General features: G+C 37.7%; 1 protein-coding gene across 5 annotated transcripts in view; it reads right to left on the reverse strand.

The window, feature by feature from the left end:
- MPP7 (membrane palmitoylated protein 7) overlaps positions 1–22,049 on the reverse strand; it is a 279,215-nt gene that overhangs the window by 106,998 nt on the left and 150,168 nt on the right. For all 5 annotated transcript variants that reach the window (XM_042945204.1, XM_042945203.1, XM_042945206.1 and 2 more), the window contains exons 4-6: positions 13,800–13,877; positions 11,105–11,185; positions 382–513 (exon numbers count right to left, since the gene is read on the reverse strand). In XM_042945204.1, coding sequence (XP_042801138.1) covers positions 382–513; positions 11,105–11,185; positions 13,800–13,877 — 291 coding nt within the window. The remainder of the gene's footprint in view (positions 1–381; positions 514–11,104; positions 11,186–13,799; positions 13,878–22,049) is intronic.

A 22,049-nucleotide genomic window follows, 5' to 3' on the forward strand; every position in this document is an offset into this window, starting at 1 on the left:
TTGAAATAAAAGACATTTGATTAATTTCTCCTTTACTTTAAAATAAATCAGCTTTCTAGAAAAGCCAGAGCAATTATTTTTAGTTGCACCGTTTAGTCTTAAATCAGCTGTGACTGGCTCATGGTATGCTTTCTTTTATAAAGGTCAATATCACATTTTACAAATTATTGCTCTAACCAATAGAATGCTGCCATTTTATTTGGCTTTTTTTTCATTTTTCTAAATATTGTTTTTTAGACATGTATGCTCTATTTATTTTAAAGCTTAAAAACGCAGAAAAATTATGTTTTAAAGAGAGGAATAAATGGTGTGGCCCCATCAGATTTGGTTTTATCAGGGTACCTACTCATGTCTGAGCATAAACCATATACCAAAACTCACCAGCGGTTCTCTATTTTTGACCAGACGAATGATTTTTACAGAATCTTCCTCATCATCGATATCATCAGGCATAGGAGGTAATACCGGATCGTAATTCTTCTGAGCCACAGTATCGTGTACAGAGAGCAAAGCCTATCAAAGTCAGAATTTGGGGGGAAAAAATCAATCAAATATAAAATCCCAAACACATCAAGCTATAAAGAAAATCAAACTGGGGTTACAGTGTTGACATAACAATGGTCATAGGCAACTACTTGAAAAAGAGCATCTTAGGAACGGGAGTACATACAGCAGCCAACAGCAGCTCTGCTTAGCTACCAACCCTCATGGAGGACAAGATCAGCATCAAAGTACTCTCACCTGGGGCTCCTGGGTGGCTCAGTCGGTTGAGCATCCGACTTCAGCTCAGGTCACCATCTCACAGTCTGTGAGTTCGAGCCCCGTGTCGGGCTCTGTGCTGACAGCTCAGAGCCTAGAGCCTGTTTCGGATTCTGTGTCTCCCCCTCTCTGCCCCTTCCCCGCCATGCTCTGTCTCTGTCTCTCAAATATGAGTAAACGTTAAAAAAAAAATTTTTTTTTAAAAGTACTCTCACCTGTATATTCTCTGGTTCATCCTTATAAGGGTGGCAGCTGGGGACAGGGGTGGGGGCTTAGTACTTTGGCTAGGAGGGAGAAAATGAGGCCACAGGTACATTGTCAATGAGCCAGTAGGAGTCTGAGAAAACTGTATTTTTCCCTTCCTACTGTTAGCAGCAAACACAAAAGGAACTGACCAATGCAATTTACTTTCATTCTTCTCCTGTTTTCTCACCTTTTCATTTGTTGTGTAACAGGTTAACTAATATGTGTATAAAAGAATAAAATAGGGGTGCCTGGGTGGCTCAGTTGGTTAAGTGTCCGACTTTGGCTCAGGTCATGATCTCGCGGTCCATGAGTTCAAGCTCCGCGTCGGGCCCTGTGCTGGCAGCTCAGAGCCTGGAGCCTCCTTCGGATTCTGTGTTTCCCTCTCTCTCTGACCCTCCCCTGCTCATGGTCTGTCTCTCTCACTCTCAAAAATGAATAAATGTTAAAAAAAAATTTTTTTAAAGAATAAAATAAAAGTTTTCCTAGGCATTACTGTCATGGTGGCTAAACTCCACAAAATACAGTCACATTGTCATTCTGGACCAAAGACCAGAAAAACACTCAAATCTTGACATGTCACTACTATTTTAGGAGAGTGGGTTTTAGACTTTTAACAAACTTGTTCTCTATCACCACCACCACAATCCATAAATTACTCTAGCCAGAAGCCTAGAAATCATCCTTGAAACAAATCTCTCCTCCACCCTACACTCCTCAACACCCAATCTATATTCTGTTAAATCTACTTGCAAAATATATCCTAAAACATGTTCTATTCTCTCAGCTCTTAGAGCAGACACTGGCAAACTATGCCATCTGTTTTTGTAAATGAAATGTTACTGTGACATGTTCTTCATTCATTTATGTATTGTTTATAGCTGCCGTCATGTTACAAGAACAAAAACTGAGTGGAAGCAAGAGACCATTTTTATAGGAAAAGTTGGGGGATACCTGATCTAGCTCATTGATGTCATTGTGTTTTACCTGGAGAATTGCAATAGCCTCTCAATGGTCCAGGTGCATTCACCTGTGGTCCATTTTTCCAAGTATGTATATTTCACATTTTCTATGCCTTCGGGGGACACTTAGAATGATTTCAGTTCTTGGCTATTATAAATAGTGCTACTATTAATATTTCCTATCTTTTGATGCATGCACGTGTGTGCACACACACACACACAATATGGGTTAAGCATAGCTTGCCCTTGAACAACATCGGTTTGAATCGCATGGGTCCGTTTATATGTGGATATTTTTTGATAAATACAGTATTATAAATGTATTTTATTTTCCTCATAGTTTTCTTAACATTTTCTTTTCTCTAGTTTATTGGAAGAATACAGTATATAATACATATAACACACAAAATATTTTGCTGTTGGTAAGGCTTCTAAGCAACAGTTGGCTATCAGTAGTTAAATTCTGGGGAGTCAAAAGTTATACACAAGTTCACAAATTTCTAACATGTAGGGAGTCAGTGACCCTAGTCCCTGCATTGTTCAAAGGTCAAGTATATTTGAGAAAGAAAAGTCTGGGTCATGGGTTCTAAGTATATTCAACATTACCAGCTAAGAGACAGTTTTTCAAAGTGCTTGTCCCAACTGTACTCTTACCAACAGCTTAAGTGAGTTCTAGTTGTATCAAATGATCCCCAACATTTTACATTAGTAATTTCAATCTCACCATTCTGGATGCATAATGGTATCTTCTTATGGTTGGAATTCCATTTTTCTTATAACTAATGAAATCTGTTTTTGTAAGATGCCTGTTCAAGATCTTCACACATTTTTCTATTCCATCTGTCTTTTTCTTATTGTTTTGTAAGAATTCTTTATAACATACTGGACCCAAGCCTTTGTTGGTTACATATGCGGCAAATGTATCCTCATGTTTGGTAGCTTCCCTTTCCCTTTCTTGTTAGGGTTTTTTGACTAACAAGGAATCCAAATTTTAACGAGCCTAATTAATGTTTTTTCCTTGGGGGCTGGTGCTTTTTGCATCTGACCTGAGTTTCAAAGTAAAAGTATAAACAGCATCAAGATGAAGAAATATCTGAAGAGACAATGGCTGAAATTTTTGACAAGTAATGAGAGATGGAGTCTGAAGAGTCAGGAGACCCAATGTATCCATCAGGAAGCAGGAACAATAGAAAGAAATGCAAGATTCGATACATCATAGTGAAACTACAGCACACCAAAGACTGAAGAGAGAAGATCTGAAGAACATCAAAAAGGAAACACAAACAAAATGACTGAGAGATGACTGATTGGCAACAGTGGAAACTAGAAGCCAGTTAAAATATCTGGAAAATGCTTAGAAAAAATAACAGCCAGCCCAAAATTGTGTATTTAGGAAAAGCATCGTTCAAGAATGAGGATGAGAGCCAAGTTGAAGTTATTAAGAACTCCACTGGAAAATAACTAAAAAACCGGAAAACTCAAAAAAAAAAAAAAAAAAGATGAAACAATGGTTTTGGAAAACACTGGACCCAAACAATGAAGGATAGTGATCACCGGAAGACAGGAAACAAATGTGAGCCTCTTAAGCCCAGAGTTTGCTGGCTGTGTTGGGGGAGAAGGCCCTGGGTAGAACCCACTGGTCTTCCTAAGTTGAGACAACAAAGCTGAGAACACTGGGAGGATGAGAGACTAAAGCTCTCAGGGTCTCAAGAGCATGAAAGAGAAGACAGCGGGATGGACACAGGGCTCCGGAGATCTTCAGTAGGTCCCCCCTGAATCCTTAGCCAAGGCATACATACAAAAAAACAAACAAACAAAAACAAAACAACAACAACAACAACAACAAAAAAAACCAAAAAACTACCAGAAAGGATTAGAGCAGTGGTTATCAGTAGAGAACAATTTTACTCCCCAGTAGCCACTTAGTAATGTCTGGAGACATTTTGGGTTGTCTCAGTGTGGGGGATGCTACTGCCATCTAGTGCACAGAGGTCAGGGATGCACCTAAACATCTGACAGCACACAGGATGGTCCCCTGCCCTCTCCTGCCATCCCTTCCCCCAATAATTTTCCACCCCCAAATGTCAATAGTTCCAAGTTTAAAAAACTCTGCCTTGCAGAGAACAACTGGCAAAGCTCACACAGGGCAGGAAGAACTCCTGTTTCCATCAGGGGAAAAAGGCTTGGCATATGCAGGGCACTGAGGATAGTGAAGAGAGGAATACTGTCTTAATAGTGGTAAATAGCCCAAAATTAAACACAGCTAAGATCTCACCCAACAAAGCTTAAAAAGCAAGACTCTGAAGAATCAACATGTTCCCAAGTAACTTAATTATATAACAGAAAAAAAAACCTCAAGAATATTATCTATAAAAGTATAAAAACATTCAGCATCAAACAAAGTAAAACTCATACTGACTGGGAGTCAATCAATTACTAACAAAAGTTATCAGGTATATGAAAACAGAAGGAAATACTACTTATAATGAAGAAAAACAATGCTATAGAACTAAACCCTGAAAATTACACAGATGATAGAGTTATATGGAACCAATTCCTGAAATTACACAGACTTCAGACAAGGAAAGGAAAACAATTACTATCGCTGTATCCCAAATGCTTAAAAAGTTAGATGGAAGACTGAAAACTGAGACTTGCAATATACAAGAAAGATTAAAATCAAACTTCTAGAGATAAAAGATACAATGTATGTACTTTTAAAAAGTACAGTGAATGAGATTAACACTTGTAGTTAAAGCAATTTATCAACTATCAAAAATGAAACAACACAAAGAGAAGACATAGTGAAAAATTATGAACGGAACATTATGGAGCCATGGGACAACTTATATACACCTAACTGGCATCTCCAAAGAAAGGAGAAGTGCTAAAAAAATATCTAAAGAAATATGGTAGAAAATATTCCAAATGTGATGGGGTAAAAAAAAGCCTCTATCTGTATCTAAGCACAAAAAGCATAAAAAAAAAAATAACACTGTATTGCTTAAAACCAGTGAGAAAGAAAAAAAATCTTAAAATCAGCCAAGAGAAAAAAGATAATAATGACAACACACTTCAGAAACGTGAGCCACAAGATAAAAGAGCAACATCTTTTTTTTTTTTTTTTTTTAACGTTTATTTATTTTTGAGACAGAGAGAGACAGAGCATGAACAGGGGAGGAGCAGAGAGAGAGGGAGACACAGAATCTGAAACAGGCTCCAGGCTCTGAGCTGTCAGCACAGAGCCCAACGCGGGGCTTGAACTCACGGTCCGTGAGATCATGACCTGAGCTGAAGTCGGACGCTCAACCGACCAAGCCACCCAGGTGCCCCAAGAGCAACATCTTTAAAATACTCAGAAACTGCCAACCGAAAATTCTATACCTAGCAAAAATATCTTTGAGAAAAGAAGAGATATTGAAGAGTTTTTAAACACATACAGAGGCTGAAGGAATGTATCACCAGAAGACTTGCATTACAAGAAATGGTACAGGAAGTCTTTCAGACAGGAAGATAGGAGTGACAGCAGATGGGAATATGGGTTTATAAAGAGTTGAATGAAGAACATCAGAAATGTCCACTATCTGGGTATCTATGGTAGCTATCCTGCACATAATTAAGACTAATAGAGATCACTAATAAACATCTTCTAAAATAAAATGATTATTATGGTTGATAGGCAATATTAGTAACACCAGCTATGTATTTTTCCCTCTTTAGCTTTTCATCTCCATGTCTGGATTCCAAGATTTACAAATACTAAGTTCCTAATTTTTAATAGCTTTGCTTTACAAGTATTTTTGGTTAGCCAACATTTTTATTCTGAACTAAAAGTAACTTTGTATTCTATTTTCCTGTTAACTGTGGTGACTTTATTCTTCAATATACAGATTGTCCTTTTGAAAGGCAACACACCTAAATAAGAAAATTGTATTTCCATATGCCATAATCACCCAATCACAACTGATGGGTTTACCTGTTGTTCAGAAGAATATGCAGGAAATTGAACACTAGGCCTTCTAACCCATCAGGCACACAGGCTCTCACTGCTTTGGACCCCCTGGAGTCAATTGTATGTTCAAAGTACCTGTCAGGTCCACAGAATTAAGTGTCTAACTCATAAGAATGAGTAACACTGATTTATTCCTCCAGAAGGAAGCTTAACTTGTCCCTTTTGCATGCTTTAATGAAGTCTCATCCATTCTACATGCTCAGGCAATGAGTAATTTCTGGTAAGGACATGTTTTGGAAAGCTAAAAATTTCAACAAATCTTCTTATTTTATTGCCTTTTTAAAACCCACCAAATTTCCCCCAACTTCCCTAAATTATAATACCATGCTCTAGCGATGATGTCACTTCACTGTTTTATCAAAAAACGAGCCTCTGAATGAGGACTTGGAGAGGTGGATTTGCCTATAATGTGGCCATGCAATGCCTAGGAGTGGATCTTATTTATTAATGACTCTTTGCCTCCCGGGAAAAAAGGTCACCATAGAGATCCATATCCCTTCAGAGTGCCCCCAAAGGCCACCACTATTGCTCTTGCCCACCCCATCACCACAGGAAGCTCCCACATCCTATCGCTTCTACTGAGGCCTTGTGCTATTCACTACACCACTTCCCTGTTCTCACCATCTGTTGTTTCTTTGATGCTTCGTTACTTTAAGATTTGGACAGTAAGACTGTATTTTGTAACCACTTATTGTTCGTATGTGGCAACTGACTGATTCAGAGATTTCAAGACTGGGTATAATCTTTACATCTTTGACAGCCTTCATGTGAGACAACTGTTACAAAATGACAAGTCATTTCCTAACTATTGGAGACTCCAGGGCAACAAGCTGTACAGGAAAAGTACTGACATATTCCAGTGGTGGTCAATTAGCAAAAATGAAAAAGAACATTAATTGCACAGGGCCTGCAAGGGCATGGAGCAAAGGACCTTCTCACGTGTGAGGCCGGCAATGTATGCTGAGAGGACCTGTCCAGGTCATTGCTAAGGACAACTGGCAATCACTACTGAAATTTCAAATATACACACGTTTTAACCCAACAATTTATAACCCCAATAAAATTCTGAAGTATACAAGAGATGTGCATTATAGTGCTGTTTAAATAGCAAAAAAAAAAAAAAAAAAAAAAAAAAAAAACCAACCAGAAATATCCACCTCTAAGAGAGAAGTTAGATAACTGTTACTCCAAACAGAAGTCCACAAAACATCAAAATGTTAAAAGTGCACAAAACAAAAAGTAATGCACTCTATTTATAATGGGAAAATATATATGTAATATTTCTGCATGCAAAAAAGGAAAATTAATGCAGCCAGTGGACAGGAGCTATTCCTGAAAGGTCACACAGTTCACGGACAAAATAAAAAGTCACTAAACATACGGCATGATGCTCATCTTCACTAACGGAGCAATGGAAATAGGAACTTCTACTTTCTTCATGGTTTGAATTAGAAATGCAAGTACATAGTCTCAAAAAATGTCCTATTTTTAAGTCTTCATCAAGTCCCTTGTAAAAAGTAAAATTAGAGTCAAAGTAATAAATTATCACACCTTATTAAAGACCAATGTGAATTATTTACATAAATAAACGATTTCTTCTAACCTCATTCATGGATTTTTTTTTTTTGTACGTTTCCTGTGTGTGGGTGTCTATCTGTCCCTCTGTTCCTGAGGTTATTAAGGTTTCTTCTTGATCCCATGATTATGGTCCAAGTTTTTATACCCAAATCTTTAATCTAGTTGGAATTCACTATGTATTACATTATATATAATACACATTATATATATATATATATTTTTTTTTTTCCCCCAATAATCAACCAATTGTGCCAATACCACGTAGTGAAGCTACATCCAGTTCCACCCATCCCCCACTGCCAATCCCCTCACATCCTTCACTAAGGCCATAATCGTGCTTCACCTGGATTACTTCCTCAGGCTCGCGGCTGGCCTTCCTCCATTCAGCATTCCACTTCTCCCACCCTACCACCCCCTTCCACTCTGAGAACCTGTACACGAAAGCGACTGTGTCGCCTGCCTGTTTAAATCCTTTCAGTGGCTTTCCAACTGCTCTTAGGATGACACCCAAACTTTTTAAGATGCTCACAGTAAGGGTGGCCATGTTAATTTATCATCTAAAGAAGGAAACAAAAGAATGGGAAGGAGGCTATTAATAATCATGCTGGTACCATAGGCACAAACCAGACTTCCTGGGCCAACCAGGACATATATGCCCCCCCCCACCGCCCCCTGCCACTCAAAGAATCCCCTGTCTAGCTCTGAACTCCCGCCCCCTCCCCTCTGCCACAAGCTACTGCTCAACCACACTGAACTTATTTTGTGTCTTCAAACTTGACAAGTTACTTGATGGGATTTCATACGCTATTCACCTTATTTAAAACATCGGTTTTCACATCCCCCCCGACTCATCTCTCATTCCTTTTCCTTTTTTCGGTGACCTCGAAGCCAATCTTCAGGGCTCAACTTCTATGTCACTTCCTCTGCAAAGTTCTCTTGAGCCCCCTCCCCACTTCCCAAATTTAGATTTATCACCCCTCTCCTCTGTGTTCCACAGTATTTCTACGCATCCTTTTACCCAACATTTCTCCTGTCAGCTGCATTAGCCTTCATGTACCTTCTGCAAGTTCTATCTACAGGGCTTGGCACAGAGTAGGCATGGGACATTTGAGAATGAATGAAAGAAGATCTGACTCTGGCAACATTATAAATAATCAGAGAAAGTTTTAAAACTTTTCAAAAAAGAGCTGGCAGATCTGTAGGACACACGCAGATCCTTCTCATAGTGGCTATATATTTGGTTGTATATATCCGCGTCTGTTTATAAACATCATTATTGCTTTGGAGGTACACCTCAGGCTTCTTTTCACTACTGTGCGCTAAGTATTTTAAGTGGAACAGCCATCTTTAACTAGCAAATAATTATTTCTCTTAACCACTAAAAAATTAAAAACAGTATTCAAATTAACATCTGGGAGTTACATTTTTCATATTTAAAACTGTTGGTTCAACTTATAATTCATGGACACCTGTCATATTCTACTGTACCTTGCTTCTGCTTTGAAAAAAAGACAAGCAAATATTTTAGTTTACTAAACGACTTCTTACAGTAATTACCTATAAAAAGTGAAATTCAAATTGATGGTAGTTAATATAAATGATTTCAAAGAAATCAATGTTAAATGTTAGGTCAAAATGGGACGGAAGATTTTTTCTCAAGACTGGCTAACTAGAAATTGTCATTGTCAATCGTGACTTCATGTGTCTGCAATCTTACCCACTTCCTACACATAACTTCTTGAAAAGACACCTTTCAATCTGACTTCCCACCCATTCTTTTACCACATGGCTATATAATTACAAAAAGTTTTAAAAGTCTTCATCTAAAATATTTTCACCATGACAAAGTTTCAATATCCAATTATAAGGCTGTAGCCAATGGTGCTGAATACCATCTAAAATCATACCTCCCTCTCAAGGCAAATACCAGTTTCCATCCAGTATAATATTTTATTAACTATTCCATTGCAAACACTCTTGAATATCAAATCATGTTGTTGGTTTTTGTCAGAAACATTCTTCTTTGATTTCTAATACTCAAACCAAGATAACACTCTCAAGTAGGAGTTTAACAAGCCTTCCATTGCTAACCTCACCATTTTCTGGTTCAATATTAAATTCTCATGTGTACTCTGAGACCAAATGAAGACATTTTCAGAAAATTCTCTACCTATGAATCTCTTACTCTGAGCTCTTCACCTTTCTGAACACTGTGTCTTTAATTTCCTTATTCTTTCAGAACTAAAATTCAATCTCCTCTGTACCAGTACAAGTCAATGACTCCAAATTACTAATCAGGGTCCATTAATTTTTAACAATATGTTCATGTACTTATTTTACTTACAGGGATTAGGAATTATGGCTTGTGCATGTTTTCGCTTCATCTTTTATTTAATACTATCTTTTTTGACTACCAATTTAAGACCATTATAGCACAGTTCCACAGGAGATTTTTCAAGGAAGGCAAAAACCACTTTTGGTATCTATGCAGAAATATTCATTTGACAGCCTACGTATGCTTAATAGAAACTGTCGTAAGATAAACAATAGATAGATAATAGAAATTGTCATTCTAATCACATTGTCCATACGTAATTTTCACTCATGGAAAAATACTTCACATGTAATTGCAGGAGTATCAAGTCCAAAATGTACACGTTATAGGATTTAGTGCATTAATGACCTTCGAATTAACAGGAAGATTTTTAAATGACTTCTGTTGACCAACCACCCTTGAAGGAAAGATAACTGATACGGCTGGAAAGAAAATGGCAGGGAAGGGGTGAAATACATAAAGGAGACTCAGAGGTACGATCTTCCAGTTATAAACTAATAAGATGCAGGAATGTCGTAGACCACAGGGGGAATACAGTCAATAACAATGTAGCAATTTTGTATCATGACAGATGGTAACTAGACTAATTACAGTGACCATTTTATAATATATATAAATATCAGAACATGATGTTGTACACCTAAAACTAATACAATATTGTTATGTCAGTTATTCTTCAATTAAAAAATGGTAGGGAGAACTGAAATCTGCCTACCAATATTTTCCTAATATTTTATATTGGAAAACTGCTCTGCTCTGTAAGATGGTAGCATATATTAAAACATGAATCAGGAGAGAGAGAGGAGATGGGGAAGACAGGGAAGGGAGGGAAGAGGAAAGCAAAAATGATCCTATAGGAAAATAAACATTGTTGTCAAATATACTGGAATACCATCAAGTAGCCAAGTAAAATGAACCTGAACAAAACCACTAATAGGCTCTGTATTCGGTACTCTTACCTTCATTTAATGAGAAATTGATCTTGAAGTGACATTACATTCACCAACTTAAACCCTGAGCTTCCCAATTAAAGTATTTTGTAGTTGGTCACATTATCATCAAACGCTCAACTCTTTGTCCTTAATGGAATTTAGGTTATTAAAATGCCGGGCACCATTTGAAAAGATATTTACTGAAAATTGATGCTCGAAACAAAATTCATCTGAAGTCTCAGAAAGTGGCTCTTCTGGAAGATAATTTATTACATGTCCTCACCTTCACATTGGGTTTTGACAGCAGTTTCAACAGCTCTCTGATCTCACTGTTTAATGGCTTGTTCTGAAGCTCTTCGGCCAGCTGCAAGGGAGATCACATGGACAGAGAGAGCATTTAGTAAGAGCACTGTGTAGTTCCATGTGTGACAAATGAGAATCTATCTTGCCACTTTCCAGTGATTAAGGAAAAGTCAGCATGAAAGAAAACAGACGATCAATCACTGCTCCTCTTTTTAGGCCCTTGGTAGCCCAGGTCCCAGCCCGGGATCTTGGCTGAGAGTATAACTAAAAAAAATCCTATCAGCCAGATCACCTTCTGATTTATTGCAATGAGGGCAAATCCCAGCACTTCATCTTAAGGAATGGTCTTTTGCATGCAAACAAAGGACCACTTGTAAAAAGGACTGGATCAGGCTTTGACACTATTTTTTAAAAGAGAGAGAAAGGAAGAAAAAGAAAAAAAATGTAAAAAAAGTTTCTGAATGAGGTGGTGAAACCCACAGGGTTTCCAAAAATCCACAGTAGCTTGCTGTTTAGAGCTGAAGTGAAAAAGAACTAGAATGTCTCTAATAGAGCAAATGGTCTGAAACTTTTATTATGTTTACCTACACAGACTAAGAAGTCTGTTAAATGGGAACCAGGCTAATCGTAAAATGACTTACAATAGGTTGACAAGTACTCTGGTACCAAAAATGCTGACTGTATTCTACTATAATGATCGAGAATGCCCGTAGATGATTCTAGCTAAAGAAAGGGTTAGAACCTTGAACCTGTCTCATGTTCTTCACTTAGAGATGTTCCTATCAGCATTCTGTTCCATTTCAGGTATGGTAAGGATCATATATTTTCGAAAGAAAAGCAAGAACAAATAGAAAAAAAAATTACAGGGGTGCTGGGGTGGCTCAGTTGGTTAAGTATCTGACTTCTGATTTGGGCTCAAGTCACGATCTCATGGTTTGTGAGGTTGGAGCCCTGCATCGGGCTCTGCACAGACAGAGCAGAGCCTGCTTGAGATTCTCTCTCTCTCTCCCTCTGCCCCTCCCTCTCTCTCTTAAATAAACATTAAAAGAAAGAAATTTAAAAAAAGAAAAAAAATTGTGAAATACTCAGTAAAGAATTCAAAATATGTACATATATTTTCATTTAAAAACCGTTCTTAAGATAATTGCATGAAATTTCTTTTTGTTTCCACCAAGGTTCTTAAAAAGAGCTGTTCTTATCTCTGGAAAAGGACTTTTCTCTAAAAGAAGGGCATAATATAAATTATACACAAAAAATAAAATCTGATAAAATTGATAAATTCCCTGGTTACATTTCAAAAAGTGATTTTACTTTTCCAAGGTAAAAAGTTAAAATAATTCTTAGAAATAATCGCTAACTTACAAAAAGGCATAAAAGGCTTTTTGCATGCCTTAGTCACTTTTTAAAAATTTAAATATATTGCTGGGATGAATTAGAAAATGCTACATTTTGCTGTATAAGTCTCTAATTTTTTTTTTAAAAGCAATACTGTAATATGATTGGGCCTCAATCACATTGGATATCAACAAATACTTCCCCAAACCCTCAAGAGTCAATGTCTTTAAGGTGATTTTTAAGACTTTCTCGAGTGGCAACTATAGCTTACAGCTGTAGAATTCTATCTACACCTTCACTTCAAAAATTTTGGTTCTACGATGCACAGGAGTAAGTCGCCTCATAAAACACATACACTGAAACATCCCGATAATTTGTAATCTCTGGATAAACCTGGAAGGGAGGCTGGGGACTCACCAGGCAGCAAACATCTGAGAGATTTATTACATATGCTTTATTATCTAAATTAGGAGATAAAATATATATAAGAAAATCAACCTCGGAAGGTGGTTGGTTTTCTTAAATTATACTTATGGCCCTGATATTTTACTCAAGTGAACTACTGCTTGTTTTATCACGACAAAGTAAAAAGTTTAAAAGGCAACAGGTAAGTTAACAGGACATCACTAAGACGAGCCTTCACCCGCAACCGATTTCTTGTGCAGCTTTGGTGTCTTATAGTTTATCCAGGTGCGCTCTCAATTCATCCGAGTTTGAAAGTTAACAGTAAGAAACAGCAAGTTAGCTCCCTCCCCCAGATCGAAAATAAAATTATAGCCACAGGAAATTAACTACTCCATCAATGCCAACTGCTTCTAAAATTTATTTTTTGGTTATGAAGGTAATTTGGAAAGGTCTAATATCCATAAATCATTACTATGCTTTATAATCCATTTTAAAAACAATCCTGTCTTTTTATGTATTTCATATGCCTCATTCCTATACGAGTATCTGTCATTTTTTTTAGCACTGTCAGCAATAGACATATCTCATTTGTCTTTATTTCTCCAAAGCATTCCTCCTGCCTGTGACTTTTCTCAGAACGCTAATAGCTGACAGCTTCTCTCTCCCGGGAGAGTTAGAGCCTAAAATTTCTGTTACGTAGTTACCAAGGCAGAACAAGATGGTATCTCCAATGCAAAATTTTTAGAGCAGGAGAGTGAATGAAAATCAGCATAATATCAGCATAAGCTCTGTGATGACAGGACTTTTGGAAACGTTTGCAGCTTCTTCTGGTTTTCGCTCATTGGATCACACGCGTCTGTCTGCACCGGGATGAGCTCCGTCCCGGCCAGGCCCGAGGGAGCCATGTCCCAGGGAGCTCAGGAAGGCACACTTACATCATCGGCCAAGACCGCTGCACCGTGGAGGATGGGCACGGGGTTCTGCTTCTCATAGTAGTGGAGTTTTTCATGAATCTGGAAGAAAAACAAGCGAGTATAAGTTCACCTGCTGGCAAACAGGAAGATACTGTAAGATTTTTATCACCGCCAAGAAAACTGATCCGCTCGACTCTCTAAACAAAAACTGTATGTTTCGATAAACCTAGAGATGACAGGTATGTGGGCATCATTCATCTCTGGTCCAGTGTTTCTAACATGAGGTCAAATGGGGGAAAAATCGTTATCAAATAGGACTCACAGAGAAGCTAAACCTTAGTTTTTCCCCTGAATAATTGTTAGTTTTATAAAATCTGTAATTTCTAAAACATATTGCTTCAATACCTTAAGTATTGGTTGTAATTTATATTCCTGCTAAAAACATAAATTATGATTAAAGCAAAGTGATAAGCTGGCAGCTACATCCTGCCAGGCTGGTTTGTGATAACCACGAAGAGCGAGGGGGCTGGCACTGTGGGGGCCAGTGGTCAGCACTCTGGGAACGCCTTTCTGAGCATGCTGTTCCTTTGAGTCTTTTTTCCCCCCAAATTGTCAACGTCTCCCCCGCCCAGGGTCAAACTTCTAAGAAACAAAGAGAGTTCTCATAGCTAGAGAGACACGTCTCATAACTATTGAGCTTAAATAATTTTCTGTACTGTAAAACCAGTAAAATTATATTGTTAAATAATAAATACTTTGGTCCTTCATTTCCCATCATTACCCAAGATACACAAAGGCCAGAAGATAGTTTAGTGCATTATAAGACAGCATTCTGTAAAAACAAACAAACAAAAAAACGAGTATTATCAAGAGATGAAAGATGCTTTGACAAACGCAATGCATTTGATTGATTTCAGTTTGATCGATTTCAGCTCAGAGGTGCCCTTAAAATGTTATACTTGAAAACTTACTTGAGCCTCTACTTATTCATTTACACTTGAAGAAATTGCCCCTCACTATATATAAAAAACAGTTGCACTTCAGAATTTCCCATTTTTAATAGGTATCAAGTAATACACTCTTAGGTATCCAGTAATATACTCTTTAATTATACTGAAAGCTAACCAAACTCTCTTGTAAAATGTCTGGAAGATAGATTTTATTTTGATTAGCCAGATGCTACTGCTAAGAGAGGATTCTATTACCTTTTTGGCAAGCTGGTCCACGATGCAAAGTATCAGGGAAAGAATTTTGACACTTATGATATTACCAGTGATCAGGGCCACAGTTTTGCTTGAAATACTGGAATATTTAAATATTAATCACGGTAGGGTAATAAACAAATTATTGTGTTAAGACTACAAGCTATAGAAGGAGCAAGATTTGATGTGAGAAACTATTACAGTATGATCGAAAACAAAACCGTCCCACCTAAGAGCTGAATTAATTTTGCTTAAGTCAGTATCAAAAATTCAGTCACCTCAACAAACACTATCGTAGAATGCTGAACCTACCCTTCTCGGAAGACTCACCTAGCTTTATTGCAACTACTCGTTTAAATGTCTGTTTCCCTGTAATAATAAATACAGAGGCTCATAGTTACTAGGGACTTACCGTGTGTCTGTATTCCCTATATAACAGTGATCAGTACTATCAGTAATACAGTCTTCAGGGAGTTCAGTATTTTAATTCCTTAACCCTCACAAGAATAGTAAGAGGCAGAATGCAACAGCATCCCATTTGACGGATGAGCAGATACACAGGAGTTAAGCAATGTGCTGTGGTTCCACAGAGAAGCAGCTGAGCTGGGACTTAAAGGTCAGGCCACCTGGCTTAGTGTCCGAGCTCTTCACTGCTCCAGAAGCCTGCCTCTCAGACTAACATTCCTCCGCCTTCCTCACGGACCTTGTTCACTGCTGGCTGAACAGGACAGAGAGGAGGCTGGGCAGATACGTGACAAATAATAATGGCTGTTTCCAATGACCACAGGATGGTCCCTTGGCATCCCTCCCCTTATTTTTTCTTTCCAACATTTCTTTGGCTTTCCAGATTAATTTATATTGATACACTACTGTAATCACAGCCTAAAATTACATGCCCCAAATAAATGTATTGTTTCTCCACTTACTTTGCTGCTTCTGAGTGTCTTTTAAAACCTGTGAGCCCCTCCTTCCACATCATCTTCTGTAGATCTTCAGCCAAGTGATATGAAAACCTGCCCCTACCCTGCCCACCCTGGGACTTTGTATTCTATCAAGAATTTTCAAATGTTCTCCTACAGTTTCTTTTTTGTGTTTTTTTTTTTCTCCTAGAATTTCTAACTGCCGGTAACCCTATGTTGATACATGTTTCACTTCAGGACAGAATTTTAAAAATTAAGTTGGTAGGAAAGTAAAAATTATTCTAAGTAGTTCTAAGTTGTCCGTTGTTTCCCAAATAATTGACTTTTATTGGTATTTATAATATCCAGGAAGAAAATGAAAAACAAAAATGAGTTTTAAATACTAATATAATAAACAGGTAAGACGTATAAACTTCACCCCAAGGTTATTCAACAGAACTCTCTGTGATATTGAAAACATTCTGGGGGCACCTAGATGGCTCAGTCGGTTAAGCATCTGATTCTTGATCTCATGAGTTTCAAGGTTGTGAGTTCAAGTCCTGAGTTGGCCTCCACGATGGGCATGGGGCCTACTTAAAATTAAAAAAAACCGTTCTGTACCTGCTTGCCCAACATGGTTGGTCACCGGCCACATGTGGCTAGTGAGCACTTGTCCTGTGGCTAGTTTACTTAAGGAACTGAATTTTTTTATCTTATGTAATTTTTATTAATTTAAATTTAAACGCCCACATGAGGCTAGTGGCTTTCATATTGAATGATATGGCACAGCTTTATGTTAAGTGCTCTGTAATTCACCTTTACACACCAGAAAAATTCACTCTGATATAGTTTAGTCAATTTCCCTGAGTGCTAACATTCTGGAATCCAACAGACAAACAGAACCGCAGACACAGCATCTAATTACTAAATATCATGTATTGCCAAACCTACAAAATCTCATTTATTTTAACTTAAACACTTCGCTTTGCAGACTCAGCCATGCAATAAAAGCATACTTCGTTTTCGTCCTCTGAACAACAAGAAGAGAGCAAAAGTGGAAGGAGTTGCAGAAAGAAAAGAGGAGTAAAAAAGACTGGCGAAAAGGGGAGACTGGTTAGTTTCATACAATAGCAAAACAGGCAATTATTCAAAAGTAAGGTCCTAAAAAATGGCATGCTAAAATATTTAAAATACACTATTAAGAAAAAAGGACGTTTTAAAACGGAGACATTTATGCTCCACTAAATAGTGATTATGCACGTGGCCGCAAGGGTTCGTCTTCTGTAATTATACTTACATCAGAAAAAGTCAGTTATAATAAAACCATTTCTACATGTAACCAATTCTTAGAGGAAAGCTGTAATTACCTTCATTTACACACATCTTGAAAATAAATGTTTAATTTTTGTAAGAGAATCTGGTGCCAATAATATAATTTTTGTACACGTATCACAGAGATGGTTTTAAATGAAGCTTCAACAGCGAATGTATAAAATAAATCTTGACTAATTTCAACACAATTATTTGTTTGAAACGTCTCAGAGACGTGTAGAGGTAAACGGAAGAACCCAATCATGGTTACCCAAACGGTATTAAATAAACCACAGCTGTAAAAATCCTTTTCCTGCCTTCTATTATGAATATTAAAAAGCAGTGAAAACAACCGCTCAGTAGTTGGATTCTCTATGTTAACAGCAAGCGGCCAAACCAGAATTAGCCCTGCACGCACCCCACCCCCCACCCAGCTACCTCATGTATTTGGAACACGGAGAAGAGAGAGTTCCGAGTATTAGAAGATCCACGGGACACAATGCCAGCCAGGAGGAGCTGGGAATGACAGAACTATGTTGTGTAGGGTTTAAAATAAATAAATAAAAATATTCTACTAATGGCGAGGATCCTCTTTTAAAAAATAATAATCTTTCTCCAAAAAAAAAAACCATTTTATCAGGAAAGAGGAAATTTAAAGCTGGAAAAACATCAACAGAACAGAGGCCACAGTGCTCAACTGTATGTCCTTCTTTCCAATTTTATAGCACTACTCTCTCTTTTGGCGAATTTTCTTGGCCAATAGCTCCAAAAAAATAAAATTATTAAAACTGATGAGGGGTAATGCTTTGTTCCCTGTCTTTAATATGCGATGAATTCTGGCTTTCCACTGCCATAGATCCATAGTATCATGTGAAATTAATACCCATGCAAGAGTTATATTATTATTATTATTTTTTTTAATGAATGTTCATGGCACATGGGTAGCTCAGTCAGTTAAGCATAGGATTGGGTCATGATCTCAGGGTTGTGAGATGGAGCCCCTCGTTGGGCTCGGTGCTGGGTGCAGAGCCTCGGTGGGATCCTCTCTCTTCCTTTCTCTCTTGCAGCCCCGCCTATCCCCCCTCTGAAAATAAATAAACTTTAAGATATATATATATGAAAAAATTTAATGTTCAATCTCACAAAATGTTTTCCATTAGATACAACCATACTGTTTTTCCTGTTTGACAAGGTAATATGGGAATTCTATTCATAGATTTCAAACTACTACTCATCCTGGCATTCCCACGGTGAACCTTGCTCGATTAGGATATATTGATCTTTTAATGTGCTGTGGAATCCACTGGCTAATATTTTATTTAGACTTTCTCCATCAATATTCTTGACTGAGGCTGTGTTATTTTTTCCCCCATTGGTCCTTTCTTAGGTCTTGATATCAATATTCTACTAACTTCATTTTTTTAAAACTATGGAAGCTTCTATCTTTTTATATGGGCTGAAAACATCTCAATACTACTGGAGTGATTTCTTCTTGAAATATTTTACTGCATTCCCCTGAGAAACTAGCTGGATCTGACATATTTTGGAGGGTAGCTTTATCCCTCAACTTTATTTCTTCTGGGTGGCTTCAGGCAATTTCTCCATGTAGGTTTTTCTATCTTTTCTATTGTCAGTTGTGGCAAACACGATCTCCTAGAAAAATTATTCGTTTTTTTCCTGGTCTTAAGAAATACCATCTTCCAGAAAATTATTCATTTTCTCTTTGAATCCACTGAAGCAAAATAGCCTCTTGCGAGTCTTTGAATTTCCTCTATTACACATTTTCTTTAGCACCATTTCTTAGTTGCTGTATCCACGCTTTCTCTATTTCTACCCTTTATCCCTCCGTTAGTTAACAAACATTGATTTCACTGTATTTTCAAAGAACTACCTTTTAGATTAGCTTTACTGTTTTTGTTTTCTAGTATTTTTCTGTTTTCATCTTAGTTCATTCCTTCTTTCTGTGATCCAGCCCTTCGTAACCCTTCAGTCATTAACACTTCATCGCACAAATTATAAGAAAACGAAAGAAAAGGCAAACTACCCTAACTGGAGTTTCGTTCATTCACAAAACACTGACTAAAGCAAGCACCCGTTCTAGGAGAAAGATACTCAGTATGGAAAAAAAATATATGGCAAGAGTGTACGTCACTTAAACTTAAAAAATATATGGCAAGAGTGCACGTCTATTTAGAAAGGTAATAGCCTGGGAAAGATGAGGACACGGACCACAGAAAGGGAAAACTTCAGTTGACCTATTCAAGCAAGTGAGAATAGTATTTGTCCCTGTTTCATTCACTGCCCATTAGCTGGGCAGCTGAGATCATTTGTTTTGTTTCTTAAATTCCACATATGAGTGAAATCATGGGGTTTTTGTCTTTCTCTGACTGACTTCTTTCACTCAGCCTAATAACTCTCTAGCTCCATCCAAGTCATTGCAAGTGGCAAGATTTCATTATTTTTAGGACTGGCTAATATGCCATTGTATATATATATACACCACATCTTCCCATTCTTTAACTTCTAAAATGTTTGAAATGTTTTAATTATTAATGTTCCATTTTAAACACGTTAAACGTTTTTTGAAAATAAAGCAAATATATTTCACTGCATACCCAGCATCAAAATTAAAGCATTAGCCTGGCATATTTGCTTCAAATATCTCTTAAAGTAATTCATAAGAGATAAGGCTACGGACCCGTCTTTCTGTCCCTTCCTCTTTCCTCTCTGCCAAGGAAACGAAACATTATGTTGACACTGACAGATATATTTCCATATGCATTTTCATCTTTTTCAACATATATACATTGATAAACATCATAAGCTTTTTTTTTAATTTTTACTTAATATTTTTTAATATTTTACTTAATATTTAATTTTTACTTAAATTTTACTTAAGTTCTAGTTAACATAACACTGGTTTCAGGAGTAGAATTTAGTGATTCATCACTTCCATATACAGCCAGCGCTCATCAAAGCTATTTTTGTACATAAATGGCACTGTTTCCTCAACAACTGGATTTTTCATTCGATACTACATTGAGATATCTAGCTTGATACATGTATATGTCATTCATCCATTTTAACAGCTCGATAATATTCTGTCATACTAATTAACAGTAGTTTACATGGGACATCCAGGTGGCATAGTTGGTTAAGCATCCGACTTCGGCTCAGGTCATGATCTCACAGTTCATGAGTTCGAGCCCCACAACGGGCTCTGTGCTGACAGCTCAAAGTCTGGAACCTGCTTTGTATTCTCTGTCTCCCTCTCTCTCTGCCCCTCCCCTGCTTGTGCTCTTTCTCTCTCTCAAAACTAAACATTAAAAACAAAAACAAAAAAAACAGTAGTTTCCCTATCTTTTTTTTTTTTTTTAAACTGAGAACACGGTGGTTGTTTCTGCTCTTTGTTATTGAATGCCTTTTCACACCACTCCTCCCTGCACTGTGGGAGATGCCTAACAGTCGTCAAGTGTTTCCTGAGTGCCCAGACCCTTGCCAACACTTGGTGTTATCAGACATCTTGCTAATCAAATGGATAGGAAATGGAATCTCCCTATGGCTTTAATGTCTATCTTCTCCAATTTCCGAGTTCTGTTTTCACAATAGTTTCAGAGTCAGAGACAGCTGCTCCCAACATAAACTGTCCTCTTCCACAGCCGTTGAAGAACTGTAGCTAGACAGCCACTGCCTAGTGAAGCCACATTTCCTGTCATGTCCACCCTCCACCCCTCCCCCTACAGCTCAGCCGTCAAGCGCGACAGGGAAGTTCTAAGTGCCACTTCCAGGCTGAGGCTTTTAAGAAATTGGGATGCTTCCTCCATACTCTCCCCCTCCCCCAGCTGCCTGCAGACTATGACAAGGCCTTAAATGACAGCAAAGCCACCAGATGGAAGCATCTGGGTCCCCAAAAGACCTTACAGAGGACAGCGACACCTCAATCTGACGTATCCCTCTAAATGATCGCTGAGCAGGAAATCAACTTCTGTTGTACCTAAACTATTACATTTTTTTGGACTACTTGCCAATTGTCCACCCTACCTTAAAAAATACGGTGGCCCTGGGCACACATAAGTTACTTTAACATAGCCAAAGACATCCAGATTTTTCTATATGGTTGCGCATTTTGTTTCTTAAAGAAAATATTCCCTGTCCTAATAAAGAGATTCTGCTGTGACTTCTTTAAAGTTTTACAGTTTGACTTCGTATAGTGAAAGAGCTCTAACTTAATCTATGTCCAAAAGGATAGCACCATTTAATCTCTTCCCACTGATATGTAATATTACTTACCAAACTCCCATACACAAGTTATATGTAGCTGGGCTCTCTATTCTGTATTCTTAATTTGTTTCTTTGAGCCAATATTGTTATTATACTTTTATCTATACTCTTGACATTTAGAGTAAGGAAAAACTTCTTAGCCCTTTTTTCTGCCACAAGGGTTTTGGGTTAAGCTTGCCAGCTACCCATATTCCGTGAAAAACGAAGTTGGGATATCTTAACCGTCTCCCAGCATTCTGGGAATTTTCTTGAAATCTATCTTCCACACTTTGCTATCCTAAACTGTCTAATCTCTAAAGAACTTATTTACACAGTGTTTTTTTCAAGTATTTATTTTTGAGAGAGAGAGAGGAGACACACAAGTGGGGGAAATGGCAGAGAAAGGGTGACGCAGAATCTGAAGCAGGTTCCAGGCTCTGAGCTGTTAGTGCAGAGTCCAACGCAGGGCTCGAACTCACAAACCATGAGAACACGACCTGAACCGAAGTCAGATGCTTAACTGACAGCCACCCAGGTGCCCCTCACAGAGTGTTTTGAGTGTTTTTTTTTTTAAAATAACTCTGCATCTTATTTGTATA

Source organism: Panthera leo, chromosome B4 (genome assembly GCF_018350215.1).
Source record: "Panthera leo isolate Ple1 chromosome B4, P.leo_Ple1_pat1.1, whole genome shotgun sequence".
NCBI classification, from domain to species: domain Eukaryota; kingdom Metazoa; phylum Chordata; class Mammalia; order Carnivora; family Felidae; genus Panthera; species Panthera leo.